At 43.0% G+C, this 22,194-nt stretch overlaps 1 protein-coding gene across 1 annotated transcript in view; it reads right to left on the minus strand.

The window, feature by feature from the left end:
• The window catches only part of EDRF1 (erythroid differentiation regulatory factor 1), a 1,512,804-nt gene that overhangs the window by 66,671 nt on the left and 1,423,939 nt on the right, over positions 1 to 22,194 (minus strand). The window contains exon 22 of the mRNA XM_044055563.1: positions 17,819 to 17,831. Within this exon, the coding sequence (XP_043911498.1) occupies positions 17,819 to 17,831 (13 nt within the window). The remainder of the gene's footprint in view (positions 1 to 17,818; positions 17,832 to 22,194) is intronic.

A 22,194-nucleotide genomic window follows, 5' to 3' on the forward strand; every position in this document is an offset into this window, starting at 1 on the left:
GAGAAAGGGTTTTATACCTGAAAGCTTTGTGTTATTTGATAAAGGTGTTTTCCTACTCAACTGTTGTCGTGCTTCAGGACTGACGTCAGGTCGTCAGTAGTATAAAGTAAGGCAGCCGACGCCATTACATCAGTTTTTCTTGCCCTAACCTATCAGGAGCCGCCAAGTAGAAGCCAGGTTTTGGTGTAAGAACCCCACCAGTAGAAAGTAAATACCAAAATGTCCCTTGTAAGGAAAGAGAAGAAAGGGGGATGGAGGGAGGGAAACCAGGACCGCAATAGTGAATACACTCGAACATCTACATTTATGGTAAGTGTACACAACTGTACTATGTTCTTCATGTTTCACTTTTGCAGTCATCACATTTGGGTTGATTCCCAAAGCTGAGGAAATGGGTGGATGCAGTCAAGGAACTAGGGGCTGGCTAAGATGCCCTGCAAGATTGCAGAGGCAAACCCTGCTCTGGATTGCGAGAAGACAGGCAGGTGGTAATGTTTGGTAAACGTGTGAACAGATGTCTAGGTGGTAGCCTCCAGGATGTCCCTGGTGGGGACTCCTCTGAGGAAAGCTGCAGAGGTGGAGGCTGCTCTGGTGGAGTGAGTCCTGACCCCCGTGGGGAGAGGTTTTCCATGTTGTTGTAGCAGAAATGGATGCAGTGTGCAATCCATTTGGAAATGGTTTGTTTGGAGATGGCTTTGCCTTCTGCCCCTGTAGTAAAGCTAACCAGCAATTGATCAGACTTTCTGAAGGATTTAGTCCTGTCCAGATAGAATCTGAGCTGTCTGTGCACATCTAGAGAGTGCAGGATCCTTTCACCCTTGTTCTGGGGATTAGGAAAAAAGGTGGGCAAATGAATGGATTGGTTGACAGCCACACTGGACACCTCCTTGGGCATGAATGATACACTGTCAGCATAGAAGATGATGAAAGGTTCCATAGCCATAGGCGCTTGCAGCTTGGAAACTCTTCTGGCTAAAGTGATGGCCAGAAGGAAGGCCGTCTTCCAGGAGAGAAAAATTATAGCTCTGCAGAAGAAACTGGTTCAAAAGGGGGCAGGGTGAGCTTTTCCAACACAAAGTTAAGGTCCCAAGCTGAGGTTGGTGCTCTTCTGGGTGGCCTCAAGTTGCTAGCCCCTCTTAGGAATTGTTTGATCAAAGGGTGTGAGAAAAGGGGCTGCTCAGTGGGGACATGAGCAGAGATAGCAGAGGCATGAATTTTTATAGAGGAGAAAGAGAAGCCACTATGTAGTAGGGTCAGTTAAGTAAGCCAGGATGAGAGGGAGGGAGGGCTGTGCCATACCGGCTCCCTTAGCCTGGATCCAGATGCAGAATCTTTTCCATTTGTCAGCATAAGACTTTCTAGTGCTAGGGCGTCTGGCCTCACATATAAAGTACAGTTTTGTACCTACCATAAATGTAGATGTTCGAAGATCCACATTGCTGCAGTCCTTACATATGGGTAGTCCGCTGTCCTCGGTCGGCCCGAATACCAAAGTATTAGGGTGACGTCGGTCATGGGCGCTCAGATCTGACATCAGAGCGTCAGGGTATAAAAGCGCATGACCGACGTCATATCCTCAGTCTTTTCTTGCCCCAGATGTCAGAAGGCCCTAAAAAGAAAGGCCACAGCCCAAAAACAGGATACCTCCCAAAAACATGCCCAACAACAACCATCACCCAAACCATATAACCATGCCAAACTACAGAGGGAAGGAGGGAGGTAAATTGACTGCAGCAATGTGGATCTTGAACATCTACATTTATGGTAGGTACAAAACTGTACTATGTTCTTCATCTCACATTGCTGCAGTCCTTACATATGGGTAGAATCCCAAAGCAGAGGTAAAGGGAGGATGGCAAAATCATAAAGCATTAGGGGCTGCCAAAATGCCCTGTAATATTGCAGTGGCAAATCCAGCCCTAGACTTAGAATAAAGAGGAAGGTGGTAATGCTTGGAAAAGTATGTACTGAACTCCAAGTGGCTGCTTCCAAAATATCTTTTGTAGCTACCCCTTAGAAAGGCAGTAGAAGTGGCAGTAGCTCTAGTGGAATGAGGTCTGATTCCAGCCGGAATCTCCTTACCATGATGGGAATAACAGAAAGAAATACAAAACCCAATCCATTTAGAAATAGTTTGTTTTGAAACAGGTTTTCCCTGAGAACCCAAAGCAAAAGAAACAAACAACTGCTGAGACTGCCTGAACCCCTTGGTTCTGCTCAAATAATAACGTAACTGCCTGTGAATATCCAAAGTATGCAAAATCTTCTCCCCTTTATTTTGTGGGTTTGCATAAAAAGTAGGCAAATGAATAGTTTGGTTCAAGGCCACACTAGAAACCACTTTAGGCATAAAGGAAGGATTAGTACGCAAAGATACCCTATCCTTATGAAAAATCAGGAAAGGTTCCACTGCCATAAGGGCCTGTAATTCAGAAACCCTTCTTGCAGAGGTAATGGCCAACAAAAAAGCAGTCTTCCATGATAAATACTTTAACTCGCCAGTAGCTGCAGGCTCAAAAGGTTGTAGAGTAAGCTTTTCCAACACAAAATTGAGATCCCAAGCAGGAGTAGGAGCTCTACGTGGGGGTCTTATGTTCTTTGCCCCTCTAAGAAATTGCTTAAACAAAGGATGGGCAAATAAAGGAGGGTCACAGTCATAGTGAGCAGAAATGGCTGCAGCATGAACCTTTATCGAGGAGAAAGACAAACCCTTGTCCAATAACTCAGTAAGATATTGAAGAGAAACACTTAAATCAGGCTTGGAAACATCAAAGTCCTTCGCTTTGCTCCAAAGAAAAAATCTCCTCCATTTATCAGCGTAAACTTTCCTTGTACTAGGCCTTCTGGCCTCCAAAATAACATTCAAAACTTGTTGTGGAAGCTGAGACTCTCCAGGGTCTAAAACAGAATATGCCAGGCTGTGAGATGCAGAGACTGAATCTTGACATTGAGGAAGTGATTGCCCTCCTGAGACAAAAGATGCGGAATCAAAGGCAGAGGCCATGGAGGCTCCCGTACCAAACTCCTCAGTAGTGGGTACCAGCGCTGTCGAGGCCAATCCGGCGCTATCAGAATCATGGATGGCTTGTCTATTCTGGCCTTCAGGAGTACCTTGGGAATGAGAGGCAGAGGTGGAAAGGCATAGACATGAAGATTGCTCCAACTGAATGATAGAGCATCCACCTTCCAAGCTGTGGGATGAAACATTTTTGTGCAAAACTTTGGCAACTGGTAATTTAGTGGAGAAGTGAACAGATCTATGTCTGGAGTCCCCCATAACACTGTCAACTTTTGAAACACATGAGGATCCACAATTTGTCTGCTCAACACATCTGCTAAGGAGTTCTGTGCTCCTGGTAGAAACCTTGCCTGAAGATTGAGGTGTAAACTGAGAGCAGTGTCCCACAAAATCATCGCTTGCCTGCAAAGAGGGTACGAATGGGTTCCCCCTTGCTTGTTGATGCACCACATGACAGTAGTGTTGTCTGTTTGAATCAACACCTGTCCTGGGTGAAGTAAATCCTTGAAAGCCATCAATGCAAATTGGACTGCTAACATCTCCTTCAAGTTGATATGCAAATGTTGAAGTCTGACAGGCCACGTGTCTTGCACCCATTTTCCATTGAGTTGTGCTCCCCAAGCCTTGTCCGAGGCATCTGTCGTTAGAATCTGACTCGCCTCTGGTCGGGTCACAGAGAGTCCCTTGTTTAGGTGACATTCCTGAGCCCACCACAAAAATTCTTTCTGAATGCAAGGTATTATCTGAATGACAGTGTCTAGATCTTGGCAGTGTTGAGTCCATACATTCTTGAGATACCATTGAAGCTTCCTCATATGCAGTTTGGCATTGGGAAGCACCAGAATACAAGATGCCATGAACCCCAAGGCTTGAAGGACTGTCCTTGCAGTCAGCCTGGACTGTAGAGACATTTGATGGAAATAAAGAGAAAGGCTTCTTTGTTTGTCCGGGGTCAAAAGGCCATCTGGGAAGCTGTATTCAGTCTCACACCCAGAAAGCACATGTCCTGAGAGGGTACTAGACTGGACTTTATTTCGCTCACAGAATACCCTAGGCATCTTAACACTACCATCACATACTGTAGATGATGCAGAAGTTCGTCTTTGTGTTGTGCAATAATCAGGCAATCGTCCAAATAAGGATAAATCTGTATTCCTCTTAACCTGAAAAAGGCTATCACTGGAGCCAGAACCTTTGTGAACACTCTGCGCGCAGTAGATAAGCCAAAGGGCAATGCAGAGAACTGATAATGTAAATTTCCAGCCCGAAAATGCAGGTACCTCCTGCAACTGGGCCTGATAGGAACATGAAGATAAGCCTCTTTGAGATCCAGAGTTACCATCCAGTGATCTTTTCCCAACAGAGGTAAAAGCTGTTGTAACGTCAGCATTTTGAACTTTGGAATGTCCAGATAAGTGTTGAGGATAGATAAATCCAAAATTGGTCTCCAAGTGTTCCCTTTCTTTGGTACTAGAAACAGGCGAGAATAAAATCCTAGTCCCACTTCTGACAGAGGAACTGGCTGTATAGCTCCTATCTGAAGAAGTAAAGAAATCTGCTTGTGAGCCTCTATCCTTTGCCGAGGAGGAACGTCTGGCATGCCTTTGAAAGGAGGCAATGTATGGAAATAGAACTTGTAGCCTCGGTTTATAATATCCAATACCCATTTGTCCTGGGTGACTAAAAGCCAGTTTTGCTTGAAGAGTGCTAACTTTCCTCCCAAAGGAGCTGCCAGGGAAGAAGAATCTGGCAGCTGAAAATGAAGGTCATTGGGCCTGTTTACGAAAGGACTGGCCCCTGCCCTCACCTGCAGATTGTGCAGGCGAACTCCAAGTTCTAGGCCTGAATGTACTGTGAGCTCTGCCCCTGCCACGTCTAGATCTACCCCTAGACTGAGAATCAGAAGAAGGGTAGGTCCACCCCTTAGTAGGCCAATTTCTACTAAACTTTGGAGATTGCACCTGCAAAAAATCTTTAACAGTCTGCATAGCCTTAGCCTTGTCTTCCATTTTCTTCAAAACCGACTCCACAGGGGGACCAAACAAAACTTCAGACTGTAAAGGGGCATCCAGAATTCTAGTTTTAACATGCTCGGACAAATTCTGATCCTTAAGCCAGGCGTGCCTACGAAGAACTGAACCAGTGGCAGCCACCCTAGAAGAGGCCTGTACAGCATCAAAACCACACTGCAAAGAATGCTTACCCACCTGTTCAGAGACATGTACTAAATCCTGCAATTCTTTACACTCTATGCCCTCTGCCAAAGCATCCACTTTAGATTTTAGCTGAGAAAGGAGGAAATTCTGATAATTCAACATATGAAACTGGCAATTTAAAGCCCTCATTGCTAAAGTAGAAGAGGTATACACCTTCTTACCCCATCTATCCAAAGCTCTAGCTTCCTTATCTAGAGGAACCGGATTCTTTACAACAGAAGCTCTAACACCCTTAGGCCCCTGACTAATAGTTTCTGGGTCCGCCCTAGGACTCTTATACAGATATTTATGAGCCTCAGGCACCCTGTAATACCTGTCCGGTTTAACTGGCGCAGGAGGCAAAGAATCTGGATTAAGGGAAGCCTCCGAGAAAACATCTTGAACAACATCCAAAACAGGAGGGATAGCCAAGGGTCTATGCTGTGGTAAAAACAAGAATTCCCTAAGCCTCTTCCGTGAATCAGAGAAATCCTGTCCTTCCCACTTAAAATGCTCCCTCATGGAATGCAGAGTTTCTGAAAAAGAAAAATCCTCTGGAGGAGAAGCAGATGGAGTGGAGTCCTCTGCATCAGAATCCGAATAAGGGGGAAAATCTTGAATATCTTCAGCAGAAGAGTTTGAGTCATCTGAGGCCTGATCCAAACTTTCCAACTCTGGCTCCACCCTGGGCCTCTTATCAGGAGGGGCATAGAACCTCTAATTAAAGTAATCAAATCTTCTGCCATTTTGAGCATGTGCTTTTTAGGCACAGACCCTGAAGTACCTGGAGGGACACCAGAGGAAGGCAAAACAGACCTGCCCTTAGAAGAAGCCTTAGAAATAGTAGCAGAAGGCCTAACCACCTTAGGCATAGAAGGGAGAACAGTAACCTGAGAGGCCCCTTCAGCTTGACCTGACTCCTGTGAGGCCACATCCTGCAAAATCAAAGTTTCCCCCTGAGACTCAACAGAAATTTCAGCCAGATCCACCTGCTCCACTGTAGCTTCTGCAGGACCGGCGTCTGAAACGGACGAATCAACCTGTCTAGGTTTCAAGGATTTGTCTTTGCGCTTCTTCGTGGAAGCGGGCGTCGGAGGATCCGACGGCATATTATAATTACACCGCTTACCAAAGACTAACCTAGCACAATCTAACCTTCTTTTTATAGTGCGCTTATTAAACCTAGCACAAAACCGACACCCGACTACGTCGTGGTCCGGTCCCAAACAAGGAATGCAAAGAGAGTGATAATCCCTATGCGGTATCTGTTTCCCACAAGAAATACAATTATTCACTTTTTCTGACATCCGGAATTAACTGAGGCAAGAAAAAACAAAAATATTCCCCAACGGGGTACTTAGCCCAAGTTGGTATTGGTCTGAAACTCAGAATACGAAAATTTCAGAACGCCGAACGGCACTTGCAACGCTGCTTCTGCATCGGACCATGCGGCAAAAAAGACTGAGGATATGACGTCGGTCATGCGCTTTTATACCCTGACGCTCTGATGTCAGATCTGAGCGCCCATGACTGACGTCACCCTAATACTTTGGTATCCGGGCCGACCGAGGACAGCGGACTACCCATATGTAAGGACTGCAGCAATGTGAGATGAAGAACTGGCAGTCTTGATCCGAGGTTAGGGAATAAGCCAAGCTGGCAAATTGAGTGTCTGCAATTGGGGATGCATGAATTCCCCTTCCCTCTGGGTCAGGAGGTTTGGAATCTGAGGAAGATGCCATGGTGGCAGTGGGAGCAGGCTGTACAGCAAGGGGTACCAGTGCTGGTGAGGCCAGTCTGGAGCTATAAGAATTGTCCTTGGTTTTTCCTTCTTTATTTTGAGCAGAACCCTGGGGATGAGATGTAGTGGAGGAAAGGCATAGACCTTCGAGGTGTACCATTTCTGAGTTATTAGTGTGAAGGTTCTTCTGTTGAGCTGCCACTTGTGTGGGTCCAGAAGACTTCTGCTTAATTGGTCTGTCAGAGAGTTGAGAGAACCTGGCAGGAACTGTGCTAACAGACGAGTTGCATGACAGAGGCTGCGTGCCAAAGGGTCATGACCAGCCTGCACAGAAGGTAGGAGTGAGTCCCTCCCTGCTTGTTGATATACCACATCACAGTGGTGTTGTCTGTTTTGATCAGGAGAGCCCCTGGGGAGAGAAGGGGCTTGAAAGCTATCAAGGCATGCTGGACAGCCATTATCTCTTTTTGGTTGATGTGCAGAGGGATTTGATGTGGGCTCCATTGGCCCTGTATGCACCTGCCATCCAGATGTGCACCCCAAGCATAGTCTGATGCATCTGTGGTGAGGGTCTGGGCAGCAGGGGTGGTGAGAAAGGTAGTCCCTTGTTGTGGGAGCATGCTGTTGCCCACCAAAGAAAATCTTTTCTGAGGCAAGGGATTATAGGTATAAGAGTCTCCAGGTCTTGTGTGTGTTGACACCAAAGGCTTTTTAGGTACCACTGAAGTTTCCTCATATGCAGTCTGGCATATGGAATGAGTTGTATGCAAGATGCCATGAACCCCAGAGCTTGCAGGATCTTCCTTGCAGACAACCGGGGTCTGGTGGCTAGCTGAGAGAAGTAGGCTGTCAGGAAAATTTGTTTTTCTAGTGTAAGGAATGTCATCTGGGATGCTGTGTCCAGGCTTGCTCCCAGGAAGATAATCCATTGGGTGGGCACCTGTTTGGATTTCTTTTTTTGATTGTGTACCCTAGGGAGGTTAAATAGGGTCTTTACAAAGGCCAGATGCTTCAGCAGCTTTTCCTGGCTGTCTGCCTGAATAAGGCAGTCGTCTAAGTATGGGTAAATCTGGATATTCCTTTGTCCGCAAAAGGCACTGGCCGGAGCCAGACAATTTGTGAAACTCTGGGAGCAGTAAATAAGCCAAAGGGAAGCACAGAGAACTGAAAGTGTTGAGATCCTGCCCTGAAACGGAGATATTTCCTGCATGATTCCCTAATAGGAAAGTAGCGGTAGGCCTCTTTTAGATCTAGGGTGGCTAGCCAAGCCTTCTTGGAAAGCATGGGCAACAGCTGCTGGAGGGTGAGAATTTTGAATTTTGGGATCAGCAGGAGGGTGTTTAGAATGGATAGATCGAGGATGGGGTGCCAGATGCCCTCTTTTCTGGGCACCAGAAAAAGTATGGAGTAGAAACCTTGGCCTATCTGTTCTACAGGAACGTGCTCTACAGCCCTCATAGAGAGCAAGGAAAGGATCTGCTTTTGAGCCTCTGCCTATTGGTTTGGAGGCAGATCTTGGAACCCTTTTGGGGTTGGAAGGGTGTGGAAGGAAAATTTGTATCCTTGAGACACTATGTTGAGAACCCAGTGGTCACTGGTAATGGTAGCCCAGCTGCTTGCATGAAAGGAGAGTTTTCCGCCTAAGGGTAAGTGAAGGTGGGCAGAGGGAGGGGATGGGGGAGGTGAGTCATTGTGAGTTCTTACCAAAAGGGGGTGGGGCTCAGAACTCCCTGGTTTTGAAGTGGAGGTAGTCCACTGCTTAGATCTCTGCATTCCCTGTGGCTGCTGTCTGGGGGGTCTGGTTCCCCGGGGCCTGGGCTGGAGTGGCTTAGTGGGAGCAGGAATGGACCAGTGCTTGGTGGGACAATGCCTGCTGAACTTGGGTGGTTGGACCTGTAAGAAATCCTTAACTGTCTGCACAGATTTTGCTTTTCCTTCCATCTTTTTTAAGACCTCTTCTGCCTTACAGCCAAATATGTTGTCTTTGTGCAAGGGGGCATCCAACAATTTAGATTTGACATGGTCTGGCAGGGGCTGTTCTTTAAGCAATGCATGCCTTCTAATGACAGATCCAGTGACTGCTGCCCTGCAAGAAGCTTCTAGGGCATCAATACCACAGTACAAAGTGGGTTTAGTTACATGACTTGCAGAATGCATTAACTCTTGTAATTCTTTAGATTCTGCACAATCAGGAAAGAAAGATATTTTTTGTTTGAGGAGTTCCAGTGTATGTTGCTGAAATGTTAGCATATGGAACGGACAATTTAGAGCCCTCATAGCAAGAGTAGCTGAGGTGTATACTTTTTTTTTTAACCACATCTGACTAGTGCTCGGGAATCCCTATCTGAAGGGGTAGGATTCTTAGCAGAGGTTACTTTAATCCCTTTAGGCCCTTGAGAAATTACCTCAGGGTCAGCAGTATGATTTTTAAAAAGAAATTTGTGAGTCAGGGACTCTATAGTACCGGTCTGTTTTTTTCTGGGTACAGGAGGGAGGGTGTCAGGAATCAGGCTGGATTCCAGGAAAACATGCTCCACAACATCCAGGACTGGGAGAGAATGGCCAAGGATCTGTGCTGTGGAAGATCTAAGAATTCCGAGTCACTTTTTAGACATAGGGTAGTCTTGACTCTCCCATTGGAAATGCTCCCTTAAGGTATGAAGGGTTTCCCCAAAGGAAAAATCCACTGGGGGAGAGGCTAAAGGAATGGAATCCTCTGCAGAGGCCTCATAAGTAGAGAGGGGTTGCAGGTCTTCATATTCAGATGCATCAGAGTCATCTGACTCTTGTTCAGACAACACTACAGGGGACAGATCTCTTTTCCTTTTGGAGGGGGTAGCTTCGCTTCCCTGATCAGCATGATAAGTTCTTCTGCTATTTTAAGCATCTGAGACTGAGGCAAGGAAGCATATGCCTGAGATTGGGTCATCGGTTTCTTGGGTGTGGTTTGTACCCTGGGCCTAAGAAACTCGGTTGTTTTCGAAAGAACGGTAGTCGTGAAAGACGACATCAGTTTGTGCCAAGAATCAGTAGTGCAAAGGACTTTCCTTGGGAGCTGGTGTCTGCTCAGCGGGTCCAGACCCATCCAAGGTAGAGATGACTGCAGGATCCTTAGTCGAAGAAGAGTTTTGCGGCATACCGGACTCCGAAAGGGTCTTGGTAGTGGCCTGCGAATCCACAGAAGCGGGCATCAGGGACTGTGAAAGCGCCTCACTGAGGACCGAAGAACTGATGACTAGCTTAACGGAAGCATCGTCGGTAGGTTTTGACCTGTGTGGTCTGTCTTTATATTTATGTTTTTTTGGAAGATCTGCTGTCAGATGGCTTAGCGAAGTCATATCTGAATTCGAGGACTGTAAGCAAAAATATCTAGCTACAATAAGGGCCTGATGATGGACAGTTCTAGTGCTGAACAAAGCACAGAAGCGACAACGGGGGACGTCGTGGTCTGAGACTAAACAACTGACGCAATAAGAATGAAAGTTTTGGTGTGGTATTTGGTTTCCACAGGCGAGACAATTATTAACTTTTTCTGACATCGGTTAGTGCAAGAAAAAATGATCCCCAATGGGGTACTTAGCTTTAGAAGACTTCAACTTTAATTTGGTAGACGAAACTCGGGTAGCAGCCGACTGGCACTTATGTGAACTGCTTCTGCTTCGGGCTCCATGGCAAGAAAGACTGATGTAATGGTGTCGGCTGCCTTACTTTATACTACTGACGACCTGACATCAGTCCTGAAGCGACAGCAACCGACACAGAAATACTAAGCCTCTGGTATTCGGCACAGCCGAGGGCTACCCTGGCAGGGATAACCCAAATGTGATGACTGCAACAGTGAAACATGAAGAACATCAAGTTATCTATTCCTAGACATTGGGAATTGATAATACAGATGTAACCACCTTTGCTGTTGAAGAAACTGCCCGATAAATTCCAGAATACATGAACAGTAAAGTCCTTTACCCAATATATTCTGTAATTTCTGAATTAACTTTTTTTAACCTGGTATGACTTTGCAAGCTCCAATGCATCTTAACTTTCTAAGCTTGTTTTCGGAGCTCTCTTTTCTCAACTATCTCTAGAGGTGAGTGTACGATGTGTAATATTCAAAACAGTGAAAAGAACTGAAAAAACTGTACACTGATGCAGGAAATATAATGGTGCCACTCTCATACCTTTCAGTGCATTATACCACAAGATCTGCATTGGTGCCCACAAAAAAGAAAGCCAGTGTATTCAGAATATCAAGCAGGGAGATATCACAGGTATGGAAGAATATAACAGAAATGTTATGACAGTACAGCTGAAACTATACCTACCACAACAGAGGCATTTTGAGAGCTACAGATAGGCATAGTAACAGTCTCTCATACTACTTGGGTTCTCTTCCTACTTACCAGGTCTGCCAAGCAGACATAAAAAAAACAAAAAAAAGCAGTGGCTTCTTATCTGACCTGAGAACAATATAACATGGCCATTTAAGTACGGAGAGATTCCTCAACACTGGAGATGTGCAATTTTTAAACCTATCTTTAAGGGAAAGGAGAATATGATAAAACCAGAGTCGTACAGAATCATGAGTCTAGGTTGTTGTGGAAAACTAATGGAGAAGATTATTCTGGACAAAGTACTGTCAAGGTTGTGACTTGAAAACATATATCAAGCATTCATATATTAAAAATAGGTATGTAACTACCTGTAACACTGTATTCTGTAATATAGCAGCAGCTACAAATGAAAATGTGTTGTGATGTTAATTCATGTAGCCACATCGTCAACCTTTGAAAGGGTTATAAATAAAACACTGATCAATAAATTAGAAGTAGCTATTAAAAGTAATCTTGACAAGATGGCTTACAGACAGGACATAACAAATTCATTCATCCATCCCTCCATTTATATCCCCCTTTTTCTTATTTTTGCACATGGTTGAAGAGATACTTTAACAGTGACAATCATCTGGAGCAAATGTTTACACTACTGGGTGGCTATTCCTGCTGCTGCAGTTCTTCGCCACCATACACTCACATGCACACTCACACCTATGGCCAATTTAAAGCGTCAAATCTACCCAATACATACCTTTGGAATGTGGGAGGAAACCAGAGCACCCTGTGGAAACCCTTGCGAACATAGGGAGGACATGCAGATTCTGCACAGTAGGCACTCCAGCTGAGAATCGAACCAGAGAACCTCTTGCGGTTTAGCAACAACACTAACCGCTGCATCACTGTGCTGCCCTTGATAGGACATAACTAATATCATACAACAATTCTAGGTTAGAGTCAGGGAGTCTCACAGGGATCTGTCCTGGACCCATAATAGAAAAAGATAAATCAGGAAGATACAACCTAAATAACTGGGGTGTTCCTCAATTTCTATGCAGATGATTTGAAAAAAAAAGGTAAACTGATTATACTTATTAGATATGGCATGTCTGCAAAAGAACTTGACCAGTTGGGCACATGACAACAATATGCTAATAAATACATAAAAAAAACATGCAAGATTTGGGAGACTGAATGGTGAATATTTAATACAACACAGAACAACTGAAACTGTGGACTTAAAAGCCCTGGCTATATGAATAAATCCAGCTGTGAGTTTTCCTGACCATAATTAACTGGTTAGTAATGGCTTGTTTCATTTACCTATTTAGCATTTGATGACCAAAGTAAAACACTGATCCAAGTGGACCACCTTTAGGCACAGCTTGGGGTTTATAACCACACAATAAACAGGATACACATTAATGTTTTACCATATTTTAATGTAAATTAAAAATACAAAAGCAGTTGCAGGATTAATCAGTTGCAAGGTTAGCAACAGGATGCTATACCTCTTACAGTAGGAGTACATACATCAGTAAATGAATTTATGATGCATAGTGAATATTGTACTAAACTATGAAGTCTAAGAAAAGAAAACTATTTTTGTACTGCATAATGAATTTTCTACAAAACTATGAAAACTAGGGAAGGTACACTAGTTTACATTCTGCTCTTCAGGAAGAGGAGGATAGAAGGGGAAGGATTTATGGATGTTACAAGTGAGAAGGGAAAGTGAAAATGTGTGACAGGAGGAGGACGATGCTGAATGCTGTGTGATAAACGTTTTAGGGGAGCGAGCGAATTGTTGCGTCTAATAATTGGAATGGGAGGAAGTAGGCAGAAAGGGGAGATATGAACATGAGCTTTGGGGGGGGGGGCAACATATTTGTTAGAGCTGTATTTATTGGCCTAAGTAGTCTAGGCATGATAGTTGGAAGGCCTGAGCCTAGGTGGTTCTGGGAGAATGTGTTGCCTGCATGCATTTCTGTTGTACCTGTAATGTGCTGGGATGTGCGTCTGCTCCATATGTTTAATATCTTAATGTGGAGAGTAATGAGAGTTAGTGCATCTCAAGGAACTGGCAGCAGTAAGACTGCAGGGAGTGTTGTTGAACTGTGTTGTGGATTAAGTGACTGCAGTGGCTCTAAATCAATTGTATTTTTATATGTATAGGATCATAGGAGATTACTAGGCTAATGGCTCTGGTGCCCTTACAAGCCTAGACAAGAGTTTATCCCCAAAAAAGAAACCTCAATCAGCACCTGTCGCCCCTGTCAATGAGGGACACAGGTGGAACCCCTGGGACAAATTTGTGTTTACCCATCCACTCATCAAGGCTGCACCTGAAGAGGGTTGGGTCTGCGACGTACTTTGAAGTGCATGGGGAGTCTATCCCAGAAACTGGGCAGCCTCTGGGAGACCACCCTGTTTCTCCAGCAGGTTTTGTTAAGGGCAGATCTTGTCTGTTGAACCTGGCTGACGTTTTTGAGACCATCACCAAAGCACTGGAAAGTCAGTACATACAGCTTACCTTGACTTGCACAAAGCCTTTGACACAATCCCTTACTCAGGCATCATCAAAAAGCTAACACAATTTGGCGTAAATCCCTGTTTCATCATGTGGGTGGCCATCTGGCTCACTAATAGGATCCACAAGGTCAAAATAGGTACCACCACCTCCGAAAGCAGACCTGTCACTAGTGGTGTCCCCCAGGGATCTGCCTTGGGACCCCTACTGTTTGGCATCTACTTCTCAGAGGTCCAGGCAAAGACAAAAGGCCTGTGGCTGACCAAGTTTGCAGATTGTAACTTTGGTGCTGTCACTGTCTCCCCAAATGATGTTTAACATACTTCAAGAGGGTCTGACAGCAACAAATGACTGCTGCCAAAGTCATGGCCTTAGGTTCAATGTAAAAAAAACTGTATCATCATACCATTCAGAAAAAAACACAGCCCCTACTGATTACCACATTAATGGCAACCACCTAAGCACACAACCTGTGGTGAGAGACCTGGGTACACGAGTTGACAACAATCTTTGATTTGACCATCATGTAGTGGCAGTGGTCAGAAAAGACTTTTACTTGGTTCATCTCATAAGTAAAGGGATTGCATCCACAAAAAAGAAGGTCATTACCGCTCTGTACTCCTCCCTCTTTAAACAAATAATTGACTACAGAGCCCCATTTGGTATGTACCTCTCCAAACATCTGCACCAAATGGAAAGGCCACAGAAATACCTCACAAAGAGAACCCATGGCCTCCAACACCTGTCCTGTATGGAGAGTCTCAAATCACTATCACTCTACTCTGCATCATACAGATTGCTCAGAGGTGATCTGTGCCTCACCTACAAGGCAATCTCAGACCTTGCTCTACTAGAGATGCTCCATATCCACAAGTCTAACTCTTCGCGTAGCACCCATGCCCAAGAGAGAGATTATGTCAAAGACTTTGGCCAAGTCAAGATAAGCTGTATGTACTGACTTTCCCTCATCCAGTGCCTTGGTGACTGTCTCAAAAAAAATCAATCAAGTTCAACAGGCAAGATCTGCCCTGACGAATCCGAACTGGGTGTGTTTGCATATATCATAAAGAGTTTACAATGTGATTTAACCAATGAGATATATCATCATGTGTTCTTTCCTCATGGGGAATACAAATAAGTACACAACTGTAAGGTGTACAAGGTATCAATTCTTAAAAAAAAAAAATAAATCACATATATGCATGTCAGTGTGTGTGTGATATATATACATGCACGCACGCAACACACACAAGTGTGAACGTATATATGTATGAATTCAAGAAAGCGGTGCAAGCATCAGTATTTAAAGTAATCTGCAGAAATAGATCAAGTGCAAAGGAAGTTCTGAAAAACAGAATTATCATCTTAAATATGTAGGTATTCCACAGCACTAACATGATGAATGAAAAGTTAGATACAACTGCAAAAACAAAAACCAATAACCCTTAAGTGACCTAAACAACAAAGTTGATATCCAACCATCCTAACATTGTACAAATCAGAAAGTGATGTACCCTAAATACGGTATGACTGATTCCTGTATCCATTCAATGCACCTTATACATTTCTAATGAAACAGCCATTGTGTATGAAATATGTATACAATTTATAATCAGTAGAGACTATAAACCAAAGGTGAGTCCGATATCTGTTGCACCACTGACACTGCTCAATGACCTTTCATTATGAACACAAACTGACAAGACTGATGTTCTTCTCACGGTAAGACTTTGCAGAGAAAAGAAACTTTGTTTCAGATTAATGTATCCTTCGAGATTTCTAACCTATACAAACCCTGAACAGGCACAAGAAGATTTGGAGTTCGAAGAAGATGGCAAGGGAACAGGCAGTCAGTAAATGCAGAAAAGCAACTATGGACACATCAAGGGGCACATTTCTTATGAAGCCCTTTCCAGCTTTCCAAAAGAAACTGAAGGATAAAACAAAGATAAAGCAGTTTTCATAAAATAATTTGCTGGAAAAAAGAGTGAGGACAATACTTTAATGGATAAACACCTATATAGAAAAGGATGTAATATAATCAAATGTGAGTTGCATTCTGAACAAAACTTTAAAACAATTTAAATCAGTAAATAATGAAAGAATATAACTATTTGATTAATATGAATACAGTAATGTCAGTATTCTATCTCAATTTCTGCTTAAAATAAAAACGAAAGTTCATCTATAAAATTAATGAAGATAAAAAATAGGCTACAGTTGTAAATTGTGTACCCAGACACAAAATGGTTCAGCAAAAAACATATTTATGGGTCACAATAAGATGAAGTATTTAGTAGAATGGTTTAAAAAGGCTTCTGTTATGACAGCTAAAGATATGTATAAAAAGACTAAAAAGACAATACAAAAACTGAGAAACTGGAAGCTCTTGTCTATGGATATGGACAAAGATACAAATGCTGAAAATATTTTTAATCCCATTAGTTTCATATATGGCTCGGGCATACTTTTATTAACTAGAGAAACTATGGACAGTAATTAATAAACAGATGAAGGAACAGCTGAAGATATCTGGGAGGGCAAGACTTAAGTGGGATAAGTTGATCCTTCCAATAGAACAAGGTGGTTTAGGATTACCTGGTTGGATTGGAAGGAATATTTTAGAGCTAGACAATTAGGCCTTATATATATATATATATATACACACACACACACACACATATACTATACCTTCATAAGTTTGAGAGCCACATCTCCGACGCTGCTGTGAACCGCGAACTGTGAAATTCGAAAATCGCGAAAACCGAAGTGCTGAATTACAATATCTTGCCCCCTTTTTAACCCATGGTAACACTCGTTTCGGTGGTGGAGCAATAAGGAATGTCAAATTACGATATTTGTTTGACGTTTTGGGAAGTCGGCGTGACGGAATTCGCTAAACAGTTCGCGGTTAAGCACATTCAGAAATGTGTTTTGCACATATGAAGGTATACTATATATATATATATATATATATATATATATATATATATATATATATATGTGTGTGCGTGTTTGTGTGTGTGTCTGTGTGTGTATGTATGTACACACACAAACAGAAAGTTATAATTCAAAGCAGGCAGGGATGATGGTGAAGCAACGGTGAGGTTCAAAAGATTTTGGATGTAGAGCCTTAAAGTATCAACCATACAGAATATTATATTCTTAAAGTATAGAAGATATTCTAAAGTACCAGGCCAAAAGCAGAATGGAGGAAGGAGATTTTGCCATTAGGGATGACCAATTAGGAATACAGAAAATAGGCAAGAGGGGGCTGGAATTTACTGCAGAAAATGGCAAAGGAAACAAGTAAACAAATAAGTAGGTAGAGTGGGAAACCTAACAGTGTGTGATGAGGCCAAGAAGACATTTGGACTGCAGGACAGAGACTGCACTCCCTTCTAGGGACTGATATCAGAGAATATCCAAAGAGAAAGAGATAGGGGAATCCTAACTGAAAGACATCTCCTGGTAGAGTTTTTTAGATTAATCTAGAACTGAAGCTGCTGCTAGAAAAGGGATAATTAGTAGGGCATATAAAATATTGCATAACTATAAGACTCAATCATAGGAGGTTTGAAAGGATTGGGAAGAGAAACTGGACAAGTAATTTACAAGGGAATAATGGGAGGACATATGCATGGTTCCCAAGTATGCAACAAACTACAGAAAGTTTAGAATTTTTGCTTGGAAGCATTTGCATTACCACAAGCAGAATTCAGAGCATTTTTTCTCAGGAAGATATTAAATACTGGAGGTATGAAGGAGAAGAAAGATGTGACCAGGAACATATGTTTTTGGAGTGTAAAATGTTGGCAGCTTTTAAAATTCTTTACAGAGTACTTGGTCAGAAATACTGGGTGAGCAAATTGTTGTGACTAAGGAAATAATTCTTTTGGGCTGCGTCAAGGACCTGAATTGTCTAGAGATAGTAAGGCCTTAAGTATAATTGTTTTGTTTGCCAAAAAAACCCCACAATTACTAGAAAATGGAAATACTGACTGTATTTGAAGTACTGAATATTACTAAGTCGATAAAAGATCTGGAAGGGGATCTTTAGGATAAGGAACGATCCAGTTACATAGAAATAAATGGAAACCGTGGGACCAGTATATGCAGAATATTCAGCAGGAGTCAGAGTGAGGTTTAAGGGGAGGCAGGAATTGAGCAGAATTAAGTAATGTTGGACTTATGGTAGTTATAAAGAAAAAATATGCAGTGTATACTGTATGTAAAAGGAAACATTAATAATGTTTTGTTTTCTTTTCTGTTAGTATATGTTTTCATTTATGTTAATATATCTTTGCTTATGCTTTAAGTGATAATTTAATCATCTTTAGGCTGCTCCTGTTAGGGGTCGCCACAGCAGATCAACTGTTTCCATTTCTTCCTGTCCTCTGCATCTTGCTCTGTCACACCAACCACCTGCATGTCCTCTCTCACCACATCCACAAACCTTATCTTAGGCCTCCCTCTTTTCCTGTTACCTGGCAGCTTCATCCTTAGCATCTTTTTCCCAATCTACTCTGCATCCCTCCTCAGCACATGTCCAAAACAACGTAATCTTGCCTCTCTGGCTTTGTCTCCAAACCTTCCAACCTGGGCTTATCCTCTAATATACTTATTCCTAATCCTGTCCATCCTCGTCACACCCAGTGCAAATCTTAACATCTTCAACTCTGCTACGTCAAGCTCTGACTCCTGCCTTTTTGTCAATGCCAGTGTCTCCAACCCATATAACATAGCTGGTCTCACTACCCTCTTGTAGACCCTTCCCTTTCATTCTTACTGGTACTCGTTTGTCACAAATCACTCCTGACACTCTTCTTCACACACTCCATCCTGCCTGCACTCTCTTCTTCACCTCTCTTCCACACTTACCATTACTCTGAACTGTTGATCCCAATTACTTAAACTCATCCACCATCCCCACCTCTACTCCCTGCATCCTCACCATTCCTCTATCCTCCCTCTCATTCACACACATATATTCTGTCTTAGTCCTGCTGAACTTCATTCCTCTTCTCTCTAGAGCATATCTCCACCTCTCCAGGGTCTCCTCCACCTGTTCCCTACTCTCACTACAGATCACAATGTCATCTGCAAACATCATAGTCCACAGGGACTCTTGTCTGATCTTGTCTGTCAACATGTCCATCATCACTGCAAATAAGAAAGGGCTCAGAGCTGATCCTTGATGTAATCCCACCGCAGACCTCACCTCTGTCAAACTACCCTCGTACATATCCTGTACCACTCTTACATACTTCTCTGACACTCCCGACTTCCTCATACAATACCACAACTCCTCTCTAGGCACCCTGTCATATGCTTTCTCTAAATCCACAAAGACACAATGCAACTCCTTCTGACCTTCTCTGTACTTCTCCATCAACACTCTCAGAGCAAACATCACATATGTAGTGCTCTTTCCTGGCATGAAACCATACTGCTGATCACTAATCATCACCTCCCTTCTTAACCTAGCATCCACTACTCTTTCCCATAATGTCATGCTGTGACTGATCAGTTTAAATCCTCTGTAGTTACTACAGCTCTGCACATCACACTTATTCTTAAAAAATTGGTACAAAAACACTTTTTCTCCATTCCTCAGGCATCCTCTCACTTTTCAAGATTTCATTAAACAATCTAGTTAAAAACTCTACGGCCATTTCACCTAAACACCTCCATGCTTCCACAGGTATGTCATCTGGACCAACAGCCTTTCCGTTCTTCATCCTCTTCATAGCTATCCTTACTTCCTCCTTGCTAATCCACTGCACATCATGATTCACTATCCACACATCATCCAACCTTCTCTCCCTCTCATTCTCTTCATTCATCAACCCTTCAAAGTACTCTTTCCATCTGCTCAACACACTCTCCTCGCTTGTGAGTACGTTTCCCTCATTATCCTTTATCACCCTTACCTGCTGCACATCTTTACTAGCTCGGTCCCTCTGTCTAGCCAATCGGTTCAGGTCCTTTTCTCCCTCCTTAGTGTCCAACCTTTTATACAACTCTTCATACGCCTTATCCTTAGCCTTCGCCACCTCTCACTTTGCTATGCACCTCATCTCCTTATACTCTTGTCTACTTTCTTCATCTCTTTGACAATACCACTTCTTCACCAACCTCTTTCTCTGTATACTCTCCTGTACTTCTTCATTCCACCACCAGGTCTGCTTGTCCTCCTTCCTCTTTCCAGATGTCACACCAAGCACCTTTCTAGCCATCTCTCTTACCAACTCTGCTGTAGTTACCCAGCTATTCGGTAACTCTTCACTGCCACCCAGTGCCTGTCTTAACTCTTCCCTGAACATCACCTCACAATTACCCTTTTTCAATTTCCACCATTTGATCCTTGGTGCTGCCCTTACACTCTCCCTCTTCTTCTTGATCACCAATGTCATCCTACAAACCACCATCCTATGCTGCCTAACTACACTTTCCCCTGCCACCACTCTACAGTCTCCAATCTCCTTCAGACTGGCCCTTCTACATAAGATATAATCCACCTGTGTGCATTTTCCTCCACCCTTGTAGGTCACCCTATGCTCCTCCCTCAAATTAAAATACATATTCATCACAGCCATGTCCATCCTTTTCGCAAAATGCACTACCATCTGACCTTCTGCATTCCTTTGCTTAACACCATACCTACCCATCAATTCCTCATCCCCTCTGTTCCCTTCACCAACATGCCCATTGAAATCTGCTCCAATCACCAGTCTCTCACCTTTGGGTACAGTCATCACCACTTCATCCAACTCACTCCAAAATTTTTATCATCCATTGCAAACCCAACTTGTGGAGCATATGCACTAACAACATTCATCATTACATCATCAATTTCCAGCTTCATAAACATCACTCTATCAGACACTCTTTTCACCTCCAAAACACTCTTAGCATACTGTTCCTTCAGGATAATGCCTACGCCATTTCTACTTCCATCCACACCATGATAAAACAATTTGAAACCGTCTCCGATACACCTACCCTTGCTCCCCTTCCATCTGGTCTCTTGCACACACAATATACCAACCTTCTTTCAGTCCATCATATCAGCTAGCTCTCTCCCTATATCAGTCATTCTGCCAACATTCAAAGTTTCGACCCTCACTATCACAGTCCTAGCCTTTACCTGCCTTCGGGCATGCCTTCCCCCCTCTTCTCCTCCTTCGGCCAACAGTAGCCCAATTTCCGCCAGCACCCTGTTGGCCAACAGTACTGGTGGCAGTCGTTGTTAACTCGGGCCTCGACTGATCCGGTATGTATTTCTGTACTGTTGTCTGCATGTATGATTTGACAAAACTTTAAGCCGGATGCCCTTCCTGATGCAACCCACCCCATTTATCTGAGCTTGGGACCGACACAAAGAAATGCACTGGCTTGTGCATCCCTAGTGGCTGGGTGATAATTTAATAAAAGTGTTAGAAAACAAAAACCCAAAAAATGTATATTAAATTGAAGGGGGCCCTACTGGGTGGTGTCTGATGACAGTTCAAACTGTGTTATGCTATTTTAATAAAGGTATTATGACAGTGGGAGAAGAAAGAGGAAAAAGAAGTAACTGAATGATTATTGAAACAGGAACATAAGATATTATGTGATCAAACCCAATAGGCAAGTTTGATTAAAGTTTGTTTGGTACTGCATGCAGCAAGTCTAGGAATGAAAACAATTATATTATCTGAAAGTAAGCTAGAGAACAAGATTCATAAAAATAATGCACTGAAAACAATGACTGAGAGAAGTTGTTTAAATGCAGAGAAATATACTGTATGGACAAGGATGCCTTGGTATAAATAAAATATACACACTGGAAGATATTTTAAAACATTTGAAATCAATTAGCATAGTTGAAGAAATAACTAATTTATTTCATTTTTCCTGCTCTTTGGTTAAAACCACATTTGTTATCAGGTTTCAGACTGGAAGACTCTCAGTCTCATTGTCATTGGAATGCAACTTCTCTTTCTTGATAAGAGGAGTGAATCACTGTGTGAGAAGCCTGACCTTTTGAAAATAGTTACAGGCAGCTTCTGAAATATCTAATGAAAGTTGCATGAGAAGTGTTAAAATGTGAATTGGCTGCAGGAATGAACAACACAAAAATACATACAGAAAATGAAAGAATTCAGACAGCCTGGCTATTCAGCAACAAAAGCTTAGAGGGACAGCTTCAGAAATGCAATGTGGGTGGCAAGTTAAATAAACCGACCAGTAATTTATAATGTGTTCTTCAGCTCAGAGGAGTAATTCATGTTTCGAGTCTGATTAGGGAGGAGCAGAAATTGCTTTACACTATTGTCAGCCATACTGCCTTCAAAAACATGGTTAATATGCTGCTTATTTTTGGGGGTAAGGAG

This window comes from Protopterus annectens, chromosome 14.part0 (assembly GCF_019279795.1).
Source record: "Protopterus annectens isolate FY-2018-M chromosome 14.part0, PAN1.0, whole genome shotgun sequence".
Lineage (NCBI taxonomy): Eukaryota > Metazoa > Chordata > Ceratodontiformes > Protopteridae > Protopterus > Protopterus annectens.